Below are 24,884 nucleotides of genomic sequence, written 5' to 3'. Positions count from 1 at the left end.
ACATGTCATAACGAATATCTTTCGCTTCTCGTCCTATTTGGGAAAAGGTAAGGCTTTAGTTTTGTGCTCAACACCCGCTAAATTAGGCAAGAACATCAGATGGTTAACCTGAACGCGAGGATATCTGGAATTGGAAATACTAATCAGCTTCAAAACGCATAACTTTGGATGTGTAATATTATTGCAAATACATCTAGATGTTTGTCATCGCATATGCGAATTTGGTTGTGTTTTCTAGTGGCTTGCTAATTGTCCTCGTTTAAAATTGAATTAGAGGCCTCGGGACTGGTCAGTTATGCAGTTAGACATAGCTGCCTCTTTTTTTCCCCCGCAGTTTTTCGGTTCAAGCATACAGTGATAAAGCATATCATTTAGACTGCCACAATAGGCTGTCGACAAACCAGTATTTTCTCCAAGATGTGTACAATAATTAACTGTCCAAGCGGAACCCTATCGTTACTGTCATCTTAACCCTGCAGTTTCAGTGATGGTGATGGGTAGCCACGTTAGCCATCCCACATGCAGTTTTCCTTACTGGAAGCTTAAGGTTAACAGGGAGTTAACAGCTTTTGAAAATAATGCTTTGCTCTGTTCCAGTGTTCGTTCCCCCGTCGACGGTGGCATTGAGACACCCCCCCAGCAACTACATTTCTTGAAGCAGAATAAAACTGGCTGACATGGACGAACAAAGTGTTGAGGTATGCTTAATTTACACCTCGAATCTATATTTCTTTTTTTTTTTCAAAAGCGCGTGTAAGTAAATTCATGACGTAGTTTTAATATCCAGACCATTCAGGGCAGCCCCTAATATTTTTGTCCACTCCCCCTCAGAGAATATGAAGATCAATCTGTGACGTTAACCGCTTGCTCCTTAATAGAATATTGGTTCTAAATACAGTTCAACCTAATTATTGTAGTCAGTAATCTGTTTTAGGGCTAATCTCTGCTGAAAGTCTTTGCAGAGTCACGTTTAAATTGGCCTGTGTAATGGGTGTAAAAGCAGTTCCCAGTAATGGCTTACAAAGATGTTGCCCACTGGCAGGACAATGTGTTTTAGATATTACAGCAAGTCTCTACTAGAGAATGTATTAACTTTGGCTGAAATTCATTAGTGCATTTGGCTGTTTGTTTGTTTTTTTTCATGTCAGTCCATGTTTACACATCTGCCTGCTTTTCCTTGTGTAGAGTATAGCAGAGGTGTTCAGGTGCTTCATCTGTATGGAGAAACTGCGTGATGCGCGGCTCTGCCCCCACTGCTCCAAACTTTGCTGTTTCAGCTGTATCCGGGTGAGCTAATCCTGCATGCGCGCACAAAGCCAGGGAAGTCCTGGGTTTTGTCATTTAAACAAGCACAGCACATTAAACATCAGCCCCTCTCCTACACTCAACAGTAATGAACCTCTCTGTCTATCAACTGTCGCAACATGGTATCAGGAACACGTATTTTTGTATGGAAGGAAGATGTATTTTGTGATTGGAAGCTCTGGGTTTGTTAAAGCCTGTTTTCTTGAATGGCTGTGACCCATGATTTTTTCTTTTTTCACTGTTGATGTTGAATTTGTTATGCGACTTTAATATGAATACACCTGTAAACCATGTACAAAACGCTCTGCAAAATCATGTAATTGCTGTCACAGTCATCAAATATAGCTGCAAAGCTGTTTGAAGCATTTTAATTGCAATAGGTGCTTGTGTTGTCTTTATCAGTTTAACACATCCTTATGTTTACATCTAAAATTATACCATGTGCCTATAACAATTCTGATATTGTTAAAAATAATCATTAATAACAATTATAATTTGATTGTGCATCAAAAAAGCCAAACTAACTGTCAGTTATTTCTTTTTGAATAACAGCCATGAGATCAGTGGAATTGTGAAATGTTTCTTGCATATAAGATCAAAGCAAGTAATGGATTCTTTGTCTCATTCTTTGGCAGCGTTGGCTGACGGAACAGAGAGCTCAGTGTCCTCACTGTCGGTAAATGCCCCCTGTTTCATCACCTCACTCACTAGTTGGCAGCACCCTTAATAGACTACTTTCAAGATGACTTTAAAAGGATCAGTTAAAGAATCGCTGTCCCGTGGGGTAAATCCAGGGGATTGCGTATTGATTTTCATGTGGTGGCATTCACATTGCGGGTTAATTTTAGGGAATAATCAATCGGCCACATTAAAGAAATCTAATCCGGATTGTTGGCAGATTGCGACCGGATATTGAACCCGGGTATGCTTTTAGTTAATTGGAATTGCATTGTGGAATTAGTGTCCAACATGGGGGGGTCGCTACTTTACCGCAAGGTGGAATATTTCGGTTAGCCAGATAAAAGTCAAGGCTGTTCCAAGAGGAACGTCCCTTAACCGTTTTCCTGCTGAGCAGCTTTGAATTCGTACTCAGGTTGTCTGGCCAACTCAGAAATCCTGCCTCGCCATACTCCCCTGAAGCTGAAGCGGCTGTTGTGTTGTAAAGCATGATCTGGGACTGTACACTGACACTTGCCTTTTCAGAGCACCGCTGCAGCTGCGTGAGCTGGTCAACTGCCGTTGGGCAGAGGAGGTCACTCAGCAGCTAGACACCCTACAGCTGTGCAACCTCTCCAAGCACGAAGAAAACGACAAGGACAAGTGAGACAGCCTGATGTTTACTGTAGACGAATGCTCTGAGACTTGGTATAAATGTTAAAGTTCAGTAAGAAGACTCGGCAATACAGTTTAATGAGTCTCATTCATTTGGAGTAAAGATCCACTCACCTCTGCTTTCTTCATTAGGTGTGAAAACCACCATGAGAAGCTGAGTGTTTTCTGCTGGACCTGTAAGAAGTGCATCTGTCACCAGTGTGCTTTATGGGGAGGCATGGTACGTGAGCAGAATGGCAAGCTGCCCTCTCTTATATTCCTACGAGATTCAGACATTATAGGAGGAACATGAAATGAATGTAAATGAGTCCGAAGTAGAGACAGAGCACTCCAGACCCGCGGTCTGGTTGGTCAGACGTTGTCTGATGTTTTCTGACGCGTTTGCCTCGGCAGCACGGGGGCCATACGTTCAAACCTCTGGCCGAGATTTACGACCAGCATGTGACCAAAGTGAACGAGGAGGTGGCCAAGCTGAGACGGAGGCTCATGGAACTCATCAGTCTGGTACAGGAGGTGGTGAGTCGCTTTCCCCCCCCCCCCCCCACAGCCTTTAAGATTGATGACTTCACTTCACAATATTGGATGCATTTATCTGGTGTCCTCTCCTAAAGCCACTTTGAAGAGAGCAGTGTCATGTGGAATCTGATTGTGTACCAGTTTGTCAGGGTTATGATGGAATGTCACACAACGCAACTCAGTTTGTGGTCTGTAATAAGACCTTCAGATTTTTTTAAGAGTTGTTTATATAATCCTATCTCATTAGCGTTCTTTTCTGTTTCTCTGGCTTTGAATAACACTGGCCAGTACTTAGTAGTCATACATTATGGCTGAGAGTCTATCATATCTCTCAGTATGTGGACAAAACTGACCACTAGGTGGCACACTTTGACAACATTAACTCAGAAAACCCAGCATGAAATTGAAAAGCTTTTATCAAACCAACTTTGAACGCTCTCTGTGCACTTGCGTGAATGTTTTGTAGTTTGTGAAGCTCCGTCTGAGGGCGTTTTGTGGTTAACGTAAGCGTGGTTGTATTTGTGTGACAGGAGAAGAACGTGGAGGCGGTGCGCGGAGCAAAGGACGAGCGTGTGAGAGAAATCCGCAACGCCGTGGAGATGATGATCGCACGGCTAGATAACCAACTCAAGAACAAACTAATCACCCTCATGGGTACGTTTTGACCTTTCCGTCTCCGCGGCCCTAATTTTTCCCCCCATTGTCGGAGGCCGTTGTCACGGTGACGAATGTTTTTCCACCGACAGGTCAAAAGACATCACTCACTCAAGAGACGGAACTGCTGGAGTCACTCCTGCAAGAAGTGGAACACCAGGTGCACACTTCAAGCCTACAGACAAAGCAAACAGATACAGACAAAACAAAAGTATCTCTGACACACCATTCCTTCTCACTGAATATGACATAAGTGGTATTTTGACGGAGAGCGGTTTTCCATGCAGGGACAATTCTTGTTCCAAAGGTTACATATTGTGCCTTTCCAGGTGCAGGTTCTATTGCAAACAGTGCGTGTTGTGCTACAGAATACAAACTGTATTGATAGGGGAAGGAAACATTCTCTCATTTATTGTTTAAGTAATATTTGATAGCTCTTAACAACAAAACTTACCATTATGTTATTATGTCGTCATAGTTTTAGTCATAATACTAGTCACAGCATAGATGAATGTTGTTTTTAGGGCCGTCCCTTGAATGCTAAATTTCCTGTGTGTGTGAATGTCCCTGCTTTGTGCTCTTTCTGTTGTTTTGACATTGTGTGCAGTGAAGCATGTTCTGTGTCACCCACAGCTGCGTTCCTGCAGTAAGAGCGAGCTGATCTCCAAAAGCCCCGAGATCCTGCTCATGTTCCAGCAGGTCCATCGCAAACCCATGCAGTCGTTTGTAACCACGCCTGTGCCCCCAGACTTCACCAGGTACCCTACACCATGGCAGACCTCACCCAAAAATACTAAAGCTTGTGTAAAGCTGTTTTTTTTTTTCTTTTTTCTTGTCACTGCTGTTCAGTGACCTGTGAGTGAGTGTGTGCGTGTGCGTGTGTGTGTGTGTGTGTGTTTTGATATCCATGATCTTCCTTGGCTCCCCTGGGGCGTTTACAGGTGTTAAGTAATGCATTCAAAGAAAAATCTGCCCCCCCCTCCCTTTTTCCTTTTTTATCCCCTTTTCTTTTTTTTTCTCACAGCGAGCTGGTTCCCGCCTATGACTCAAGCACATTTGTTCTGGCCAACTTCAGGTATGAATAGCACACTAACTCTCCAGCTTCACCTTATGTTCCAGGGCAGTGTAGACCTGCTCGTCCTGTTTTGCTAAGTCAGTGTTGCTGTTGACTGGACACCCTCCGTGTCTTACAGTACCCTCAGGCAGAGAGCAGACCCAGTGTACAGTCCCCCTCTTCAGGTGTCGGGCCTGTGCTGGCGACTGAAGGTTTACCCTGTAAGTCAACCCCCTCTTAGCCGTACCAATCAAACCATTGCCTCTCATTCTCATGTTACACGTTGTCAGGCCAGAGAGTCTATCACGCCAGCCACTAATGCATGGATATCAAGAAAACAACTGTCCAGAAGTTCTCTGATCAATACGTACACAGTTTGCATTGGATTTTATCTCCGACCGCTCGTGTGTTTGTTGTTTTAGGATGGTAATGGAGTTGTCCGTGGAAACTATCTGTCTGTTTTTCTGGAGCTCTCGGCCGGACTCCCCGAAACTTCCAAGTAAGTCTTTTTTTTTTTTTTTTTTATCCTCCTTGATCTCTCTCGACCACCCACGCTAAACTGTCTGCCTTTCTGCCGTGTTATTTACTGTGTGAATATGTGATCCCATGGGTGAGCGCTTCTCCGCGTTTGCTTCAAGGTATGAATACAGAGTGGAGATGGTTCACCAGGCCTCCAGCGACCCCACCAAAAACATCATTCGGGAGTTTGCCTCTGATTTTGAGGTGGGCGAGTGCTGGGGATATAACCGCTTCTTCAGGCTGGACCTCTTGGCCAGCGAAGGCTACCTCAACATGCAGACTGACACACTTGTCCTGAGGTATGCATTAGTGGATATACAGGCCCGCCATTAAAAATAACACAACACAATCAGAAGCTTTGCATTGGTGCATCAACAATGCCTCTTTAAGAGCTACAGTACTGCTTTAAGAGTAGCTGTAAGGAGTTCAGTGTAAATAGGCTGAGATGTGTTATTATCCGGCGTCGCTGAAAACTTCCTGAGCGAACATACCCTCCAGAATGACCAAGTAGCATGTCAGCAGGCCGTAAGACAAATGTCTTTATTAAAAATGTAGGAAATGATATAGGTTTGTGCACAGCGTGAGGGAAAAATAGCCCTTCAACCTTTAGCCAATGATCAATATATGTTTGACTGAACCTATCACGCCCCTGCATCATTTAGTGAGTAGGGAATGTTATTTTCTGTGTATGCGCAGAGTGGCTAGCCTAAATTATACACTAAACATTACAAACCACCAGTCATTCATGAGCTGGCCTGAAAGCAGAGCGTTGGTTTCAGGTGGGCAGTTGATTGCAGTAATTAGCGCCGTGTGAGAGCTTAGGGCGGTTGGCACGTGACGACTCATTAAAAGAGGATATGACCTCATCGAACTCAGCAATCACGGATGCAAAAAAAAAAAAAAAACCAGCGTTTCGAATCTGTCTCGCGTAGGAGGAAACGGACGCCATGTGGGAAGCGCGTGATTTAGGTTGTTGCAGGTCCATGTCTTTGGAACAAAGGTCCGTGCATGAGTAAACTCAGGCCGGAGCAGCATCCAGAACATCTCCAAGGAGAGCGAGCAGTTCGGAATCGTCCGGAGTCGCCGCTCAGCAGCCTCAGTAACAACAAACGTTTGTGTCCTGATGTTGTGGCAGGTATCAGGTCCGATCGCCCACGTTCTTCCAGAAATGCAGAGATCAGTACTGGTACATAACCCAGCTGGAGTCAGCCCAAAGCAGTTACATCCAACAGATCAATAACCTCAAAGAGGTGAGTATTCGTGAAGCGGCGTACCTCCAACTATCTTAAACGCATACTTACTGAGCTCGCTGTCTTTTAAATGCTCATGGAGCAGGGATAAATTTATTTATTTAATTAATTAATTAATTTATTTATTTATTTTTACCTCTGAGCCATGAATGTTCAACACACAACAAAAAGACAATACAAATGACACTTTCATTCTTTAAGAACCTGCTGCTTACTGTCTAGCCACACGTGCCTATGTGTAAAGACCCATTAGCACGCTCCCCTCTTCTAATGAACCCCGTGTGAAAATCTGGTGGGGAGTTTGCATGGTGAGGGATGAGCGGTAAATCTTGGCTTCTGTCGACCTGCTCTCTCAGAGACTGGCCATCGAGCTCTTTCGCCGGCAAAAGTCCCGCAGCTCCTCCCCCCCGGACCGCCGGCTGTGCCCCTCCACGGCTGGGAGGGAGCCGCGCGGCGGGAAAGGTACCGGCGCGGAGGAGAGCGGCCTGGCCGCGGCGCCGGACGCCAAGGAAGAGGAGGAGGAGGAGGAGAAAACGCAGCATGACGATTCTAACGTAAGACGCGGAAATGGCATTTTTAAACACCCCGACCAGATTCGTTTATACCTGCCCTACCCTGTCGCTTATACTGGTTATCATTTGCATTTCCCTACTCGAATACACAAGCAGTAAAATTTGCATCATTAATAATAGGATATGGTAGCTTTGACTACTACAGTATTAAAGCAGGTTATATTTAAACAGTGAAAAGAGGAAGCGTGTGGAACCAGCTCTAGTGTCTCTAGTATGGCGCACGCTCTGCATTAAGGCTTAATGGTGAGGAATACTTTTGGGTTGGCTGGGTCACAGGAGCTGTCTGACGGGGATCTGGAAGTGGACTGTCTAACGGGAGACGAGGACGTTAACCCACTGGACGGGAGCAGCACGTCCGGCAGTTCCACAGCCACTAGCAACACAGAGGAGAATGACATCGACGAAGAGACCATGTGCGTAACCATGTGGGCCAGCAAATTAAGGGGGGGGGGGGGGGCCGGGAGGAGAAATTCATTGAGCGTGAATGAGTACACCAGATGGTCCTGAAAGTCAAGGAATTCTTTTAATCTAATTGGTGTGTTAGGGCAGTTTTTTTTTTTTTTTAATTCTTGCTGGATTCAAATCATTTGGCAGGGATGTAGTTTGTTAAGAAAAAACACCAATTTGTTATTGATTGTTTTATCTAATCAGTGTGTCTGTGTTCAGTGTATTCTTTCTTAGGCTACCTGCATATTTAAAGTCATTAGGGTTATTTCTAGAGGGGCAACATTTCACCTTGAAATTTGTCAGATAGTTAATCTCCTTTTGTCTTTATCCTTTGGCATGGGACATAATAGAATTCTGTGTGTGAGTTGTGCTGTTTCGTCTCACCTGCCACAGGGAAACAGGTGGCTCTCCCTGCTAAGCATTCGGTAATCGTAGCTACACCCCCCCCCCATCCCACCCCCGTCCTGCTGCTCTGTGCCTCAAGCTGAGCCTCGTAGAGAAACTCCTTTTTTTTATTTATGATAGAGACGTTTTACGGTGCATAGGATTACTTCTGCGGGGTTGACTTCTGAGTGTGTGTGTGTGTGTGTGTGAGAGCTCCACTTGCAGACGCAGTTTGTATGGTTGTGGAGGCTGTGTCTTGCATGTTTCTACCCATGCTATTCGGCACGGCCTGTTCACCGCGAGCTCTCCAACCAGATGAGACGAGATGAGTCATCGCTGCTCCTGCCTGCTCGCAAACACTCGTTCTAGTCCTCTCTGGCTTCTCCTGCTCTACACACACACACACACTCACACACACACACACACACACACTCACTCACACCCTCGCGCTCTCTCTCTCTCCCACACAACCTCTCTTTCTGTCCTACTCTCTCACTCTCCTTATCTCTTGTATTTTCAAATGTCCTTTATTTGCATGCTTGCTCCCCAAGTTGGCTTTTCAGAAACATTCACTCGAGCTGTCAAGCGCTGGCTGCCCCCCCCCCCCCCCCCCCCCCCCCCCCCCCCCCACGCCCTCATCCATGGGGCATCCTTGTGTTTTCCTCCTCTTCAAGCGAGAATGGTTGTATTTTTTTTCCCCTCCTCTCTTTATCTGTGGGATTTTTGTAGTCGGCACTCTTGAGTCTCTATAAATATGCTAAGCACTCGGTGCAGGTTGAGAGGAGAACCACTGGAGTGTTCTGACTCATCATCGCTCAGTGCAGCCTGATACAATAATGTATGTGTTAGCCTTTCTCAATCCCCTCCTCCTCCACCTCCTCCTCCTCCTCCTCCTCCCACTCAACGGGAAACCTAGAGCACGATCCCCCCCACCCCTCCCCGAGCTACTCCGCACTGCATGTACCCTGCTAACATTTCCCTGTAATAACAGCACAGGAAGTCGCACCGATGTCTTTTAGGCTGAATTTGATTTCTACAAACCCTCGTTACCTTTATTTTTTTTCATTTCGATTTTTTAATACATGAAATTATTATTGTTTAAGTAGGATTTGTTCCCAGAGTGTTCCTCTCGCTGTTTGTTGAACCTGATTGTCTGATAATGACTTTAGCCCAGTGAAGGCTGGTGTCAGCGTTTGTTTGAGAGCTCGGTCAGGCTTTTTGTCTCTGTCGCTGGGCTGTGTTTGTGAAGCGGTTGCCCTCTGTTCTCAGGTCAGGGGAGAATGATGTGGAGTACAGCGGTAATCTGGAGATGGAAGAAGGAGAGCTGCCAGATGATGTTGCTGGAGCAACAGGTAATGCATTTAAATACATAATTACATCTCCCACACCGTCTCAAACACAAGACTGTCTCCACTCTGGCAGAGGACTAAAAACCTACCGCTTCCTCACATCCCATCAGCTTTTCTCCTGTCAGATCTCATAAGGTTCTGGTACTAACCCGGTCAGGAACAGCACTGACTTTATCTCTCTCTGTGTGCTGGTGAAGGGGGCTCCAGCGCAGGTGCCAGGGGCATGAGGCGCGGGGCGGCGTCCAGCAGTCTCCTAGAAATAGACCCAGTTATCCTCATCCAGCTGCTGGACCTAAAAGACCGCAGCCATGTGGAGTCTCTGTGGGGCATGCAACCTCGCCCTCCGGCCTCCTTACTGCACAGCCAAGGTACTGGCCTGCATCGGTCTGTTAGTACAGCTCTCCAGTGTTTGTGCTTTGCAAAGAAAAAGAAAATTGGCTGTTGTCACACCAAAATGAAGGCTGTGGTGGCGCACCTGGTTAAGGCTTCTGTGTAACAGCAGAGGCGGTTCCTTTACGAGGGATATCCCAGATCCACACCCCAGCTGTATTATACTTGGTAACTGTCGCTAGCCATTCACAGGAGCACAGCTGGATGTGGTTTCTTGGCCGAATCGGTCGGGATCCCTCGTCGTTAAGAAAAACAAGCGTTTGGCTACACACGTGATAGAGGAGGCACAAGACTCCTTAACTGTAGTCAAGATGACTAACATATAAATGGATTATACAGACTTAAATGGGTGTCCCAAATCCAGAAAAAAAAAGGAATTAGCAATACATGTTTAATTGCTTGTGAGTGAGGGTTAATTGGTCATCAGAGGTTGGTTGGTATTACGTGCAGTGCTGACTCACGATGTTATCCCGCGTCTCAAGCTCCAGTCCCGTCGAGGAAGGAGCGGGAGAGGCGACCGCAGGCCGTGCGGCGCTCCGCTCCCGACTCCGGGGTCCTCATCCGACTCAAGGCTCAGATGGCGGAGGTGCGCAGTAAGATGTCGGACGTGAAGGGCCAGCTGGAGTCGCGGAACGTGTCCGATTCCCGCGCGGCTCCGTTTGGGCTCTCTCTGGAACACGGCCTCTCGGCCGACTCGGAGCAGGTTCTCAGCCATAAGGTGGAAGAACTGGACCTGCTCTTCAAAGGCCCCGTGTCGTCCCGACACTGCCGCAGTGGTGAGAAACTCTTACCGTCCCCGGTCGTCGTTAAAGGGCTTCAAGTGTCCAGTCTTCCGTATTTCAGGCTATGGTTATTAAATACTGAACGTAAGAGTGGCAGTTATGGAACAGATAGCTCTGTAATAGCTTTATGCGTGGTTTGCATCCTGCCTGTTGTGGAAGTTGCTTTGGATAGAAGCATGTGCCAAATGAAATAATGTAAATGAAAATCTTGTTATATATGTGTGTGTATGTGTACATACATACATACATACATACACACACACACACACACACACACACACACACACACACACACACACACACACATATATATATATATATATATATATATATATATATATATATATATATATATATTTTTTTTTTTAATTTATTAATTTTTTCTTTCCGGTGGGTGGGGATTCAGGAGGGAAGAAGGCTACGTCTCCTAAGCAGGAGAGCAGAGGAGCGGTTGGGGGGCTGTCCGTGCGCAGGGCCGGGGATGCTGTGGAGAAGGAGCTGAGGGGACAGAGTGGAGACTCGTCCAGTGAACCCGGCCTCTGCCCCAGGGAGGGTTCCTCCGGCGCCGAGGGTAAATATTTTTACGCTGAACCGATAACCTGAGGACAATGCTCAGAACTGAAGAACTCAACCCGACTGTGCGGTTGGGTTTTCTAAATGCACTGTCACAGAAGTGTAAGGAGTCCCTCTGAACCATGTCACAGGTGCCCCGAAGCCACGCGCTGTGCACAGTTCTCCTCCCTCTCTGGGGAGCTGCTCCTCCTCTGAGAAGCTACCCGGCTCCAAACAGGAGGAGGCGCTGTACGGGGCGTCCGGCTCGGATCTCTTCACGGTCGGAGGCTTAAACGGAGCCACCGCCTCATCCTCCAAACAACGCAAGACTCATTCCGTGGGGTAAGACACGGGCCAGTCGTCGTAGAGGTAGTTTGACTCTCCTTTAAGTCGAATCTAAAGAGGTTAGGTGTGCGTTTGAAACAAACATGTCAAAAGGTGGAGCAGGAGCTTGAGATTTTAAGTGAAGAGAAATGTCCGTCCAGACGGCTGGATTTTTCTCTCTGTGCTATTGGTTGAGTGACTGATGCTGAACACGTTGCTATGAGAGTGGGACGTTTGTGCAGTTCCTGTGAGAGAGGTGTTTTTGCTGTGATGTAGGCATGGTGACAGCCTGTCAGAGGTGTGAACTGACAAACCACCCCCCTCTCTCCTCTCACAACCCCCCCCCCCCCCCCCCCCCCCCCCAAAAAAAGAACTGGCCCGCGGACGGACGGGCCTCTGGACTGTGACCAGGAAGGCAGCGGCGAGATCCGTCAGGCATTACTAGGCCTCACAGAGGTGTCCTCTTCACGCCCGGATGAAGGTGAGATTTCCTTCCCTTTCCAGTCATCCAAAGTGCAGCTGCACCCAGCCCACCGACCGCTTAAGTGGTGAAGTTTCCATGGCGACCCTGGTGGTCTTTTGCTCGCGAAATCCTCACAACTCAGTGACCACCTGTTATAACATCATTGTGACCCATATCTGTGCATTTATCAAATGTCTCAAAAGTAAGAGTCCTGATCTAGGATCAGTTGCACTCAGCATATTTAATGGTACGGTGTAGTGTACCAAAAAGGCAAACATTCATCTCAGACCAGCCCTCTGATTCTAAGACATTTAATGCATACGGCCTCTTTTTAGAGGTGTATTTGCGTTTCCAGGGTTCAAGATTCTTACAGAGCACAACGCCTGACTCGTACTGTGTGTGTGTGTCTGTCTGTCTGTTTTTAGGGCTACTGTGCCAGAAGCAGTCTCACCATCTCCTGCCAGGCATGAGCAGTGACAGTGAGATTGACTGTGACACTGAGAATGAGGATGAGGCTGTAGCTCTGGAGACCAGAGACTGCCAGTATGACACACGATCGCTCCCACGTCCAGGTCCGCCGTCGCTTCTCACCTGACACTAATGATCATCATTAGTGCAATGGAGCACTTGAAAATATCCCACACACTGTTTTATCAGTCCACGCTTCATTCAATTCAATTAGGGGGGCTTTTCAACCGGAGCTATGACACAAAGCAACAGTGTGCTCACACAATGGGCTAATATTGTGTTAAATGTTCTGGCTAAATTGTCAAATAGAGCTGTGTTTTGTTGAAATGTAACCTTAATCTCTCGGCTCTGGCTGATGACAGTTGAAGAGGATAATCCCTCTCCCTGTTTAGGTTTCGATTGTTTTATAGGTACAGCGTGTTTCTGTATGATCTTTTGAACGTGTTTGTCTTTTTGCAGGGGACCAGCTGATCTCGGACGACTTGAGCTTTATGACGGGGGAAACCACAGAGAGGTGATCACCTCTGACACATGACAGTCTAAGCACTGCAACGCTGAAACACATGCATCAGTTTACTGTATTACAGCAGTGCATGAATCTCTAACAGTCATCTGCAAGTGCATGCCTTCTGTATAGCTAACCACATATGTCTTCTTTTTACCTATTTCCTATTTCACCTCTGGATTAAAAAAAGACATTAAAAAAAAATGAAAGTTGATGAATAAGACACAGTATGGTTTGGAGATGCAGGAAGAAACGACTCCATTTCATCTAAAAAGCGAAAATGTGTAACATTCCACCATGTAATTAAGCCTGGCTGGTTTTTTGTTTAGTTTTTTTTTTTTTTTGTAAGCGCAATGCCTAGTTTTACAGATCAGGGTTTGAAGGGAAAAAGATGTAATCAGCAAAAAGTGTGAAGGTGCTAACACTAACATTGACAGTTTAGCCCTTTTCGTTTTGTTGATTGTTTTTTTTTTTTGTTTGTTTGTTTGTATTTTTTGGTGGACTTTTTAAAATGCTGCTTATTTCTGTAGTGGGTGCTGAGCGAGTGGCCGTTTCGTCTGGCCTGGACTCTCAGAGCTGTGTGCCAAACAGATGGCTGCACTGCAAGCCTTTTGTATGGGAATGATAGCACTTGTTTTGTTTTTTTTCTCCTCTCTCTCTCTCTCTCTCTCTCTCTCTCTCTCTCTCTCTCTCCCCCCCTCCCTCTCCCTCCCCATATGTGTCACACACACAGTGCTCATGGAGAGACTTTAAAAAGCTCTTCCAGTTGACTTAATGGAGATGTTACAGGGGTACTTTGGGAGTTCTTGGCACACTTGAAACGGAGAATGTGAAGTATGGTGCTGCTCTCTTATTGCTTGTCATATTTATGGCCCTCTGTTTTGGATGAAATACTTTGTGCAATTCTTCTATTCGTTGTTCATGTTGGACAGTGCTTGTTATTATATTACTCTCCATTCAACAAATATGTATATCTATAGACAAATATATAATATAAGCTAAACTGCTACTGTTGTACTGCCACTGTCGAATATAAGGCAGAGACGTTTTCCGTGTGAATTTTCTTTTTTTTCCTTGTTTTTTGTGAAAACTGGATATCCGTTAAAACACAAGTTTGTGCATGTTACGGCGCGTGAAGTTTCCAGTGCTATGTGGGCACGTGCACTGTAGGAGAGGAAGGTTTCCCTTTAAACTGATACCACCTTGCTCTGAGGACCTGAGAAATGTTGGAATTTGTTGAAGTGCTTTTAGTTTCTGATCGAAGTTGGAGAAAGTAGCGTATACATACAGGATCGCACAGAATCATATTTGCATATTTGATGACCACTTACATTAGGGTATAAGAAGATGTAAAGAAATTATTGTTGTTTTTTTTTTTGTAACATCTGCACTGTTGTTAGTAATTGCTAACACTACACGCAACATTGAAAGACTGGCTTTTTGCTCTCAACCACCTCAGTAATGATCACAGCTCACACTTAATTATTTGGTCATTTGCTTTAGGATTCCATATGCATTTCACATTCCACTTCCTACTATTTAATTTTTTTTTTTCTATTTGTTTGTATTTGTAATTTAATATGTCTACAAACACTTCCCATGAAATTCTGATCTAATAAAAACTGTTTTTATATATCTCAGATGTTTCTAGTGTGGTATACGTAAGGGGTGACGTGTTTTTTCTTTCCCTCTTAGTATGTAAAAAAAAAAAAAGAAACACCCACTAGAGGTCCACATTGTGTTTAGGCGTAGCTCTGATTTAAGGATATTTTTATACCTGGTTAATTTATAAAGAGGAGCGTGTGGGTGTTGCACGCTTGGTTTAATTTCGTTAAGCCTTTGTGACGAGTATAAAAAGATCACGCTTCCACTATACCTCATACTTGACTCGGACGCCACTTGTTCCGTTACCCTCTCGCTGCACCTGGTGGTAGTTGCTGGAGACACTCGAACCCAGGAAAATATTGTAGCCTAGTGTTTGTTTCAAAAGGCCTCTCACAACTAATTGCCACTAAGTTAATGCTTGGTTAGTAAAGCGTGCTTTGTGACTGGGATAATACTGTATGGCCTGCAGTTTGTCTTCCTACGTCTCTTTAGTATCTGCGGGTGTTTCTTGTGTTGATTAACGTTCAAACCAATTCCATTCAGTGTCAGTTAATGGTCTTAAAACACTCTTAACAAAAATCAAACACTGCTCTATACTGCTAAACTGTGATACTAAAAGGACTTTTTTTCTTTTTTTTATCTCCCCGGACACAGATGAAGCTTAGTTGCAGACTCAATTTCACAGTTAATGGATGTTCTCCATTGAAAATCCCTGAAAAACCAGCTTTATAGATCCTTTCGAGTAATGGATGATTACATGGTATTTTTATTGCTTCCCTACCCCCCCCCCCCCCCCCGCCCTGGGGTTTGTGTGTATTGTCCTACTGTCTGGTCTGCTCTGTGAGGTTAGCATTGCCAGGTTTGCACTGTGAGAGATTGAACTCAGCGGTGTTTATGTGGATGAGTGAATGTTGGCTCCAACGCTGTCCTGTTCACATCCGCTGCTTGAGTAGCTTCATTCCTAGAGCAGGCTACTGCCAAAGCGCAGGGCTTTTTATAGTAACACAGAACGCTAGCTGGCCAAACGGCTCTGTTGGAACTAGCAATTAAGTCCACAGTTGTAGAGAATTTAATATTCCAGATTTGCCAGAAACACAGGGAAGTAGTACTAATTTAGCATTAAATGTGAAAGGCTTTGTATAACTCAACTCTTGAGTTTATGAGGGTGACGTCAGTCACACAGATTACTGGCCACAGAGCAATCATTAATATTTTTGGGGGGGGAAAAAAAAAAGTTCAAATCATTTTGCAGAGATGTAGATCAGTACCAATAATTTGAGTGTTTTGAAATCCTGTTGATCAATGACACGGATCTTTGGAATATTTTAGGGGATCTTGTTATGTAACGGCTAAGCGCTTGGTTCTAAATGATCTCTTATCAGCCTGGAATGAAGCGTCTCACAAAGATGCTTCCATTTTAATTTCCTGTCGAGAAATGAAGTAGAACATTAAATTCTGTTCCAATTGCATTATATCAGACCTACTGTTTCTCAATTTGGACCACTCGACTGAATAAATCCAGATTATGAGTCAGACACTATTCTACATCACCCTTTTTCCCCCCCTTTTCTTTCTTTTCTCTTTTAGGGACAAGCGTCTGTTAAAGCAACAGTTGTTTGTACAAAATCTTTTGTTTGACAAGACATCTAAACAGTAAAAAGACCACAGCGCCATGCTGCCGGAATCTATACATCTTTTTTTTTCTGGATCTAAATAAATCTAGTGAAAATATTGAATAACTGGCATGGGGTCCACAATGTTTTTTCATCCAAGGTACTGGGAAAGAAAAATTATGATCAAAATGGACCGTGCTATTCTATGCTATGATATGCGTGGTCTATTTGACATACAGGTGATGCATTACACAAATGACTTATGTAATCTCGTAATTACTGATATCATGACACAGAAACTCAGCCCGCTGCCTTTATGCCGTGTTATGACAGTATAATTTTGCAGCATTGATTACATGCTTTACGATAATGAGAAGGTTTAAGTAACATCGTCCCTAAATGATACTCTTACTGAAAATCATAAAGCTCCACTGGCTCCTTCAATATGCTCCTTTAGATTAAAAAAAAAACAAAAACTACTTTTATATTCTCTGTCAAGTGCATTAAAAATATTAGCAAAATGGACAGCTTGTGTAAAACGGTGAATTGCTATACCTTTATAGGCAACAGTTGGTGTGTTAAATAGAAATGTACTCGGCGAGTCTGAAAAGCTCTGGACTGGACTAGTGATGAAGTACACATGTGGAATGTCTTTAAAAAAAAAAAAGTTTCCATTAATAACTTAAGATCATGAATGATTGATGATGTACACTAGAGAATAGTTTAGCGAAAGTCTAAGAGCTCACGGAGAAAAAACCAAGAAAAAAAAACGGGGGTGGGGGAAGAAGGGCGGGGAAAAAGCATAGCTCCTATTCAGAAACCCCTGAAAACCTTTTCTGTTCTCCGCTATCAAGGGGTTGATATAATAGATGAAAATACTACAAGTCACGGGCCGTAGTTACTGGCGCTGTCAGCATGTATGGCCGTGGGCAGATGCTTGTATCTCTGCAGGAGTGTTGAGCTGCTTGACTGAAAGGCTCCTTGCTTAATTAAATAGTCCAGGGTTACCGCTAGGCCTTGACAGGTGGAGCCAGGACACACTAATTAAATCTCTTGGCTTTGAGCATCAGTGGGAGCACCAGAGGAGTATGGCACAGTCCTTTGGGGTGATCGCCACATTGGTACACGCACACACACACACACACACACACGCCAAGACCATCACCATCACCTTCATCATCGCCGCTACCATCAAGACTCACTCTGAGCTGTGGCCTAACCGAATGAATCTGAATTTAAAAAAAAAAAAAGACCCAACGGGAAGCAAATGACACAAGACAAATAATACACCTGGCACAGACTTGGTCTAACCTTTATACATGATCATAGTCACCAGTTTTTAGTTATACAGAGATGTGTTCTACAGTACCACACAAGTTACACATACAGAATATGTTAGTGTTGCCTAACCTGCAGGGTGGGGAGAGCCTGGCAGCGATGTCTGAGTGACAGGTCTGAGACGTTTGGGCTTGCCTATGCCTGGGCCAAAGGCAAAGCACTGGGGATTCTGACGTATTTGATAAACAGCTGAGTCAACAGCCAAAAACCATAAGATATGAATGCACGAAACAACCTCACGTATCGTTTTGCTTTCTCGGCGTCAGAGGCTGTTTCTCTGTGAATGTGTTGTTTGTCAGGCTCAGATGTGTCTTTTAGTCAGTCACTTGTGGTGAAGCCGACGGTGTTAGCTTTCTCCTTTTGCTCAGTGCTTCAGTGTGTGTTAAGAGTGCAGCTGGTCAAGCTTTAGATCAAAGTGCAAAAAAAAAAAGTAAGCGACACCAGTGTGAGCAACAACAACTACGACAAAAAAATAAAAGCTTGAGAAGTGAGAAGTGCGGTTAGGATTATCATAAAAACACAGCTCTAATAGAGAATGCAGCAGTGGTTTTACCATGAACACAGGTTTAATAGAATACAATGATGACCATCGTTAGCACAAGTGTTTTTTTTTTCTTCTTTTTTTCTGTTTTTTTGTCTTTAAAATCTTACTCTGCTTTGCTTAGAGAAGACAAGCCCTCTGACAGGGAATTCCTCATGGCTTGTTGTAGGTTCATTATTGCTTACAGGAGAAAAAGCCGTAGATGGACACAGCGGTGGTTACCATGGCGAAAGTGGAGAGTTACTGTCACTAGGAAATTAGGGAGACACTGTTTAACAGTCAGTTCGAGGGTGTGGGCACAAAGATACCTGAAGACAAAGAAAAACATGTTTCCCACCTTGTAACCCAGTAATAGATATTACCATCCTAACTCAGATGCTTCTAATTTAGCCTTTATACTGCAGACACTTTGGAAAAGGGGCGGGGGGGGGGGGGGGGTACTTGCAGACTTAACACAGGTGTTCTTAGTATCGTATCTGAGAAGCACACCTTTGTGCTCCCTTGACAGTCAAGCATTTCAAGTACTCAGCTTTTCGGGGGGGGGGGGGAATAGCACAGAGCTGTGGGAGGCAACTGAAAATCCGTATGGACTTCTGATCGGTCCATCTGAGTTTACAGTGGTCATTTAAATATCTGATTTAAAGACAGACGACATATATACACATTTCAAAGGTGCACACACACTCAAAACATACGCACATACAAGTATATATATATGTGAGTTTACTACATTGTTTTTTTTTTTTTCTTCCCCCAAGTTTATAATTGGTGCCCCATGAGAGGAGTTTTGTAGAATGTGGGTGTTCTCTGATGTTTCCCATATTAAACTGGAAAGAGAGCATCATCATACATGTTGATGTACATACAAATTTGGGAAAGAGTGAAGCCTACTAGGACCAGATTTCAGAACACAGCTGTGTGTGATGTACACATCTCTGACTGCTACACTCATTCAACAGCTATCAAGCTCTACTTATCAGCACCTTAGGCCTTTTTCACTTCACACAGACAAAAGATATCTTCCATTTGTGTCATGTGCAGGGCTCAGCACACAGACTCTTCTCTCTCTCTCTCTCTCTCTCTGCTCTCGATTCTCTGGATCAATCCCTTCCCAAACAGACATAAAACCTGGGATGTGACGAGTGTGAGAGAGAAAGGACAGTTTCAGGGACAGAGAGAGAGAGAGAGAGAGAGAGAGAGAGAGAGAGAGAGTCAGTGCAGATACATTCCATAGAGTCCAGTCTTTCTGATCCACAGCGAGTATTCCCATAATCCTTGGCCCTTTCAGTCTGTCTCTCTCCCTCTCTCTCTCTCTGACCCCCGCTGTGTGAAGGTTGCTGGAAGATTCCGGGTACATTCTAAATCTCATTATACATTCTGCTCCATTACGACGCTTCATGGCAGGCAGTTCAATCCCCGTTCTCAACGCAACTTTTCCTAAGAGCAGAAAACATCTGCCAGGCTTTTGGTGGAGTGCTCTTAGTGAACAGTGGACACCAGGCAGGTTACATAGACAGATCCATTAATAACTTGGCTTGAGGCAAAGGTAGGTAGGCTGGGTTTAGTCACTGAAGCACATATCCCCTGTTCCTATCCATTGACTGAAAAGCATTTCGTGGGCATGGGGTGAAAAAAAAAAAAAAAAAGGAGAAATACAAACATACAACAGTGCAATGGCACAGTGGGGATGGCACACAAACAATATTTGGATGGACAACAAAAGGAAATCCTGTGTTTCCAGCAGAGCCTGTTCTGTCAGTAAAATTTCGAATTGTCCCAGGCCAGGCCATACGTGGCATCATTACCGAAACATCACGTTAAAACTTTAGCCTCATAACAACATTGGTGTGTTTGGTGCAGACAAAAGGAGAAAACTGGTGTTGGTGGTTTGTGTACGGCTCTGTCTTTTTATCAAGAGAATCTGCACCAACACAGTCGGAACTGTTCACCTGTTTTGTGAAGAGAGCTCGACATGGGTAACACTACTTGGTTCTTTCAGGCAGATGTTTTCAAAGGCGTCATCATTATTATTATTATTATTTTTTAGCAAATGCAACAAGCAAATGCTCCCGTGCTCTTTGTGTGTGGCTATCAGGTGGGCATGCAAAAAAAGTTGGGTGATAAAAACTTTCTGGCAATAAGATAGAGATACTGATTAATTTATATTTATTGAAATAATCGTGTCGGCCTAAGATCAGATATATACTGTAACTGCTCATAGCTAAGGTGAACGACAAGCAACTGAACTTGGACAGTCTCTCACTTATCTGCTCCTCTGGTCTTCTTTGGAATTTTGCATGGGTTTACAAAAACATGTTCAAAGAGGGAGTTTGAAGTACTTGGCATTTAAAAGTGACCGGAAAAAAGAAAGCTACCGGCTGAGATCTGTTGACTGAAAAACTGGATCTGTTGCTGTGTCTCTACGGTCTGAGAACCTCTGTTTCACATGATGACAAAAGCTTGTCAATAAAACAAATTAGCTTCTGTTTGCCTTGACTGCAGGCTTGGATGACACTTTTTAAGGAGTGAAACATTGGAAAGGCACAAATTGTGCTACTTTGCCTAAACTATGCAGGCTTTTGAAAGTGAAGGAAATGACAGTGATTACTAATAGGGCTTTTAAATATTCTGTATCTTGCTGTGTTGGGAGCTGCTTTTACATATGTATAGGTATGAAAGCATGTCTCCCCTTATGTTACTGTTAACTCAGGTCAGCTTATGCCTACATTTAGTCAGTGAACTAATCTTACACATTTGTCGTAACTAGTATTGGAATCTACTGTTCATTTATTCCATTCATCATATAGCTCTCTGTATATCACTATCCATCCTAATATTCCCAGTTGGATTCTGAATCATTGCTGGGTTGGAAACTGGGATGTAGCTTTACTGTATCAAATGATCTATTCAGAGAAGTGTTAAGTTCATTATAACATTAGAGAGGGGTTGCTGTTCCTTTTTTTTTTTTTTTTTTTGTTAAACAAACGTCTTTGCCTCTCTTTGGTTCTGAAAGCATTCAGTTGTAAAACTATGCAAATACTGCTATATTTGATAGCCTCTCACAAGAATTCTGATCGTGGGGCTCAAAGCTAAACATCTTCCGACTGCATGACTGACTCCACTGTCACCACCGAAAAAATGCTCAGATATAAAACTTTGGTCGGGTTACAGTTGTGAGTCTTCCTCTGTAAGCACAAGTGACAAAAGGTTGCCCACAAACAAACATAGCCTTGTTCCCTCTGGATGAAGGAGTCACAGAAATGGATGTACATTTCAGGTGACATTTTGTGTTAAAAAGGTCATTTTTATAGCAGATAAATTTGGAAAAACTAACAATGAGAATAAATAATAAAAAAAAAAATTGTTTGACTTTTACAGGTGCATAAATATGTTTCTAAAGACTATGCAATATCACATTCAATACATATCGAATCCAGCAGTCTCCTAGATTGCACCAAACCTCTTCTAAACGTTTGTTGTTAAGAAACTCGAGCACTAAAGATCCAGGTCTACCAAAACAGATGTGTAAACAAAAGCTACAGTAGGTAGACTCTTCCACTTGACCCTGTTCTTTCACAGAGTGCAGACATCGGGCGAATTTAAGACTATTTTTTTAAATGGCCTGACCTTTAAGACCTGGGAACAGAAATGAAGACAGCTTAATATCTGTGGTATGGCCTTAAATTCATCTCAGTCTTCTGTTTATCAGCTTACTCAAGAAGCTTCAATTACTGAACCTCTCAAACATATGATGAGATGTTTAAGCAGAAATAATATGACAGTGTCATATTATTTGCGCTTAAAAACTGAATGAGCCAATTGACAGAGGGGTAATTTATGATCTTTGTATATATCAACAGATATGAGGTAAAAGCCAACATACAACCACGGTGAGAGTGGTCTGTGGATTCTAATGTGTGTCTCTGCACTGGGCTGACTCACGTGAAAAACATTTAGAGAGAAGGACAGTAGGGATGGAGTGATTGTGTTTCCACTGTGTGATGAATGAAAATGAATGTATAGACTTCAGCTATGTAGGGGGCAAAGGGCATGTAGGGTAGACTATATCAGACCCCTTGGATATGGTTTAGGTGAGGAAAGGCTATCCCAGGCCTCCTTTCAGGGGAGCGAAGGGGGTAGGGCAAGCTAGGATAGGGGTTCAGCCGGATCCGGGATCCCCTGGCCCTCCGGACGAGGCGCAGCGACTCTCTCTGGGCGGGCCCAAACTCTATCCTCCTCTTCCTCCTTCCTTCCTGGGAGAAGAGAGCAGCCGCTTCCAGCCATTGTCCATCAGAGCTGGGCTGCTGAAAGGAAGGGATGCCGGGTTTGGGCCTGGGCTTGTGTCTGTACACGGAGAGCCCTTCGTCTTGGCAGGGAAGCCAAGCTGCTCCAGGCCCTCTGGAAGGCGTGAGGTCTGGAGCGATGGTTCTGACTGATGGGAGACCAGATACAGCAGGGATCCTGAAATAGCCACCCTCTAAGCCCAGATCGGGCCCCGCGACGCTCAGGCTGGTTCTGTCCGTAAACGAATCCATGCGGTCTTCGTAGCCCAGGTCCGCGGGAGCCGAGCACTGCTGGAGGGGCCAACCGCCCCGGCTTTTCCCGCCGTTGTCCGTCCCTCCGTCCTGACACACCAGCTCGCTCTGCAGGCTCTCCACTTCCTCTTCTTCCTCCTCTTCTTCCTCTTCCGCGACCTCCTCTTCCGCGGCTTCCTCCCCTTCCTCCGGTTCCTCCGCTGGTGGCGGGGCTCTGGGGTCCCGCAGGAAGACCACGATGACGGTGATGTTGTCGCTGGAGCCAGCGTCGCGGGCTGAGGCCACCAGTTTGTGGGCCACCATGCTGGTGTCACCGCTGTTCTCCTGGAGATGGTCGCTGACCACGCGCACAGCCTCTTCTGGGCTCACCGTGTCGTAGAAGCCGTCACAGGCCAGGATCAGATAATCCTCAGAGCCGTCGAGAAGGAAAATGCTGTGATCTGCATCGCCGCAGATGTAGGGCTTGTGTTCAGAATCACCTGAGAAACGAGGAGGACAAAGGATTAGGATTAGAGTCGAGTGTAAAACACAATCAAACACAATCTGTCCATCCACTTAGATTTTTTAATGTAATCAAAATGAACCAACTTTTTTTTTAGGCTACCCCCCCCCCCCCCCCCCCCCAAACTTCCACACAGGAGTGTCTCCATCTCTCTCTTTTTTTAATTGTTAAAGCCTCCAATAACACTAGTGTAAAATCTCAGGAATTCATCTCAAAGTCCCCAGCTCCACTAGCCTCAGGGACCACCCCCCTACCCCTTTTTAATCATCCATTTTAAAACCTAACAGCATACAATTGGGTGCAATTATTCGTACAACTGATTTATCCAGTTGTGTGCAATTTGCTGGTGGCCCACTGCAATTACTACTAGAAATGTGACAAACATCTGTGAGTAAGTATCAAAGAACAACTCAAGGCTGAAATGGGCCTGGGGGGGGGGGGGGGGCTTAGAAACCAGGGACCTATGTTTACTTTTAAAGAGAAAAGGCTTTAAGGTTTAAATTTAGGGAATCTTTTTTGCGAGCAGTTTCAGTATCTAGCGATAACGAGGCAGCAGACAGCTAGAGAGCATCTCGCTTACATTTGTGATTCTGGGAAACCCACACTTTGTTACCCATTTAGAACAAAACATCATCATTGCTTATAATGAGGGAGATTTAGCATGCTTGACTTCAGGCTTAAAGCGGGTTATAAAAGATACCATGCTCACAAATCAGTTTAAAACTGCCAACAGGCAACACACAAATGTTGACAGAATCACGCACTCCACCGCAATCCACTCCCTATCCACATAACCTTCATCCTTGGCGTGTGCCCTGTCAGGGAACATGGTGTGACTCTTGCCAAATGCCTTGGGCCTAACGTACTAAGGGCTGATTAGCAGCTCCCTGCTGCGTCAGTGACTGGTCATTGTTTAAAGACATTAACACCTGGCTAACCCTAAACAACCTAACCAGATACTGTCCTTTATACTGGTGTCATAAACAGTCCTCCTTAGAGAAGGAAGTCCTTAGAGAAAAATAATGCTCATTTTTCTAGGTCAGACTTAATTGATTGTAATGACTCAGATCACAGGGAATTAGTTTAGTTGAATGTCCATTTGTCTGATGTCTTTTACTTTGTTGCCTGTACTCATTAATAACTCTTTGTTTCAATAAAACAATTTGTTTCTCCTTTTTGTGTTCTGTAATACATGGTACACTGGGGTTTTTTTTATTTGTAGCCTTTGTGTTGTGTTGAGGTTTATATGAGCAGTTATCATCAGTTCCATACCGATGGCTCTTGACACAGATAGACTTCCATTAACTCTCCATGTGCCAAACCAGATTACACAGCCTCCGAGAGCTTCAATCCTCTGTTTCTCATCCTACAGAGAGAGAGAGAGAGAGAGAGAGAAAGGAAGAAAGGGAGAAAGAGAGACAGAGATGCACATGACAGTTGCATTCAAAAATCAGTCTGCTCAAAGATGACTCTAAAATATTAAATGTTTACTACGGTGAGACTTCATAAACACATATTTATCTTACACAAAACGTTGTGATGAAAAATCATGCAGTATTACTGAGTCACAGCTCTATATGACACACAGAACACCACGTTGCCTGAGCGTGTCATAGCGTGCGTGTCGCTGTGTTTTGGTGGCTCTCACCTCTCTGTCAGGTTTGTGCGGCTTCATCAGTTCAACTGGTTGTCCTCTCTTGACCAGCATGACCTGAGAGTCCCCGAGCCAAGCCACATGCAAGGTCCTTCCCCTCAGAAAAGTCACCACTCCTGTTGTTCCACACCTCAGGTTCTATACCACACACACACACGCATACAGGCACGCACACACACACACACACACACGTAGGCACGTAGGTGCAGACAGACACACACACACCGAAG

The 24,884-nt window shown here is 44.5% G+C and overlaps 2 protein-coding genes across 2 annotated transcripts in view; one reads left to right on the top strand and one right to left on the bottom strand.

Moving 5' to 3' along the window:
• Positions 1–677: 677 nt before the first annotated feature.
• On the top strand, positions 678–12,879 carry trim37 (tripartite motif containing 37). The gene is made up of 24 exons (XM_030792820.1): positions 678–698; positions 1,186–1,287; positions 1,941–1,981; positions 2,509–2,625; positions 2,770–2,857; positions 3,031–3,153; positions 3,684–3,807; positions 3,900–3,967; positions 4,441–4,565; positions 4,832–4,882; positions 5,001–5,082; positions 5,284–5,360; positions 5,500–5,679; positions 6,516–6,630; positions 6,987–7,184; positions 7,479–7,615; positions 9,303–9,385; positions 9,580–9,750; positions 10,255–10,548; positions 10,961–11,125; positions 11,259–11,448; positions 11,802–11,911; positions 12,319–12,465; positions 12,821–12,879. Exons 1-24 carry the CDS (start codon positions 678–680, stop codon positions 12,877–12,879), a joined length of 2,868 nt encoding a protein of 955 aa, XP_030648680.1.
• Positions 12,880–21,421: 8,542 nt separating this feature from the next.
• ppm1e (protein phosphatase, Mg2+/Mn2+ dependent, 1E) overlaps positions 21,422–24,884 on the bottom strand; it is a 31,555-nt gene continuing 28,092 nt past the window's right edge. The window contains exons 5-7 of the mRNA XM_030792663.1: positions 24,649–24,792; positions 24,273–24,366; positions 21,422–22,977 (exon numbers count right to left, since the gene is read on the bottom strand). Coding sequence (XP_030648523.1) covers positions 22,031–22,977; positions 24,273–24,366; positions 24,649–24,792 — 1,185 coding nt within the window. The 3' untranslated portion in view covers positions 21,422–22,030. The remainder of the gene's footprint in view (positions 22,978–24,272; positions 24,367–24,648; positions 24,793–24,884) is intronic.

The sequence above is a fragment of the Chanos chanos genome, chromosome 15 (genome assembly GCF_902362185.1).
Source record: "Chanos chanos chromosome 15, fChaCha1.1, whole genome shotgun sequence".
NCBI classification, from domain to species: Eukaryota; Metazoa; Chordata; class Actinopteri; order Gonorynchiformes; family Chanidae; genus Chanos; species Chanos chanos.
This window is presented reverse-complemented; position numbering and strand designations above follow the sequence as displayed.

What these genes read in the sequence shown, in the direction of transcription:
- trim37 (XM_030792820.1), top strand. Translation starts at nt 678, where the DNA reads ATGGACGAACAAAGTGTTGAG. An exon ending in TTTGTTCTGGCCAACTTCAG is followed by an intron (nt 4,883 to 5,000) that starts GTATGAATAGCA and finishes CGTGTCTTACAG; the next exon opens with TACCCTCAGGCAGAGAGCAG. An exon ending in ACTGACACACTTGTCCTGAG is followed by an intron (nt 5,680 to 6,515) that starts GTATGCATTAGT and finishes ATGTTGTGGCAG; the next exon opens with GTATCAGGTCCGATCGCCCA.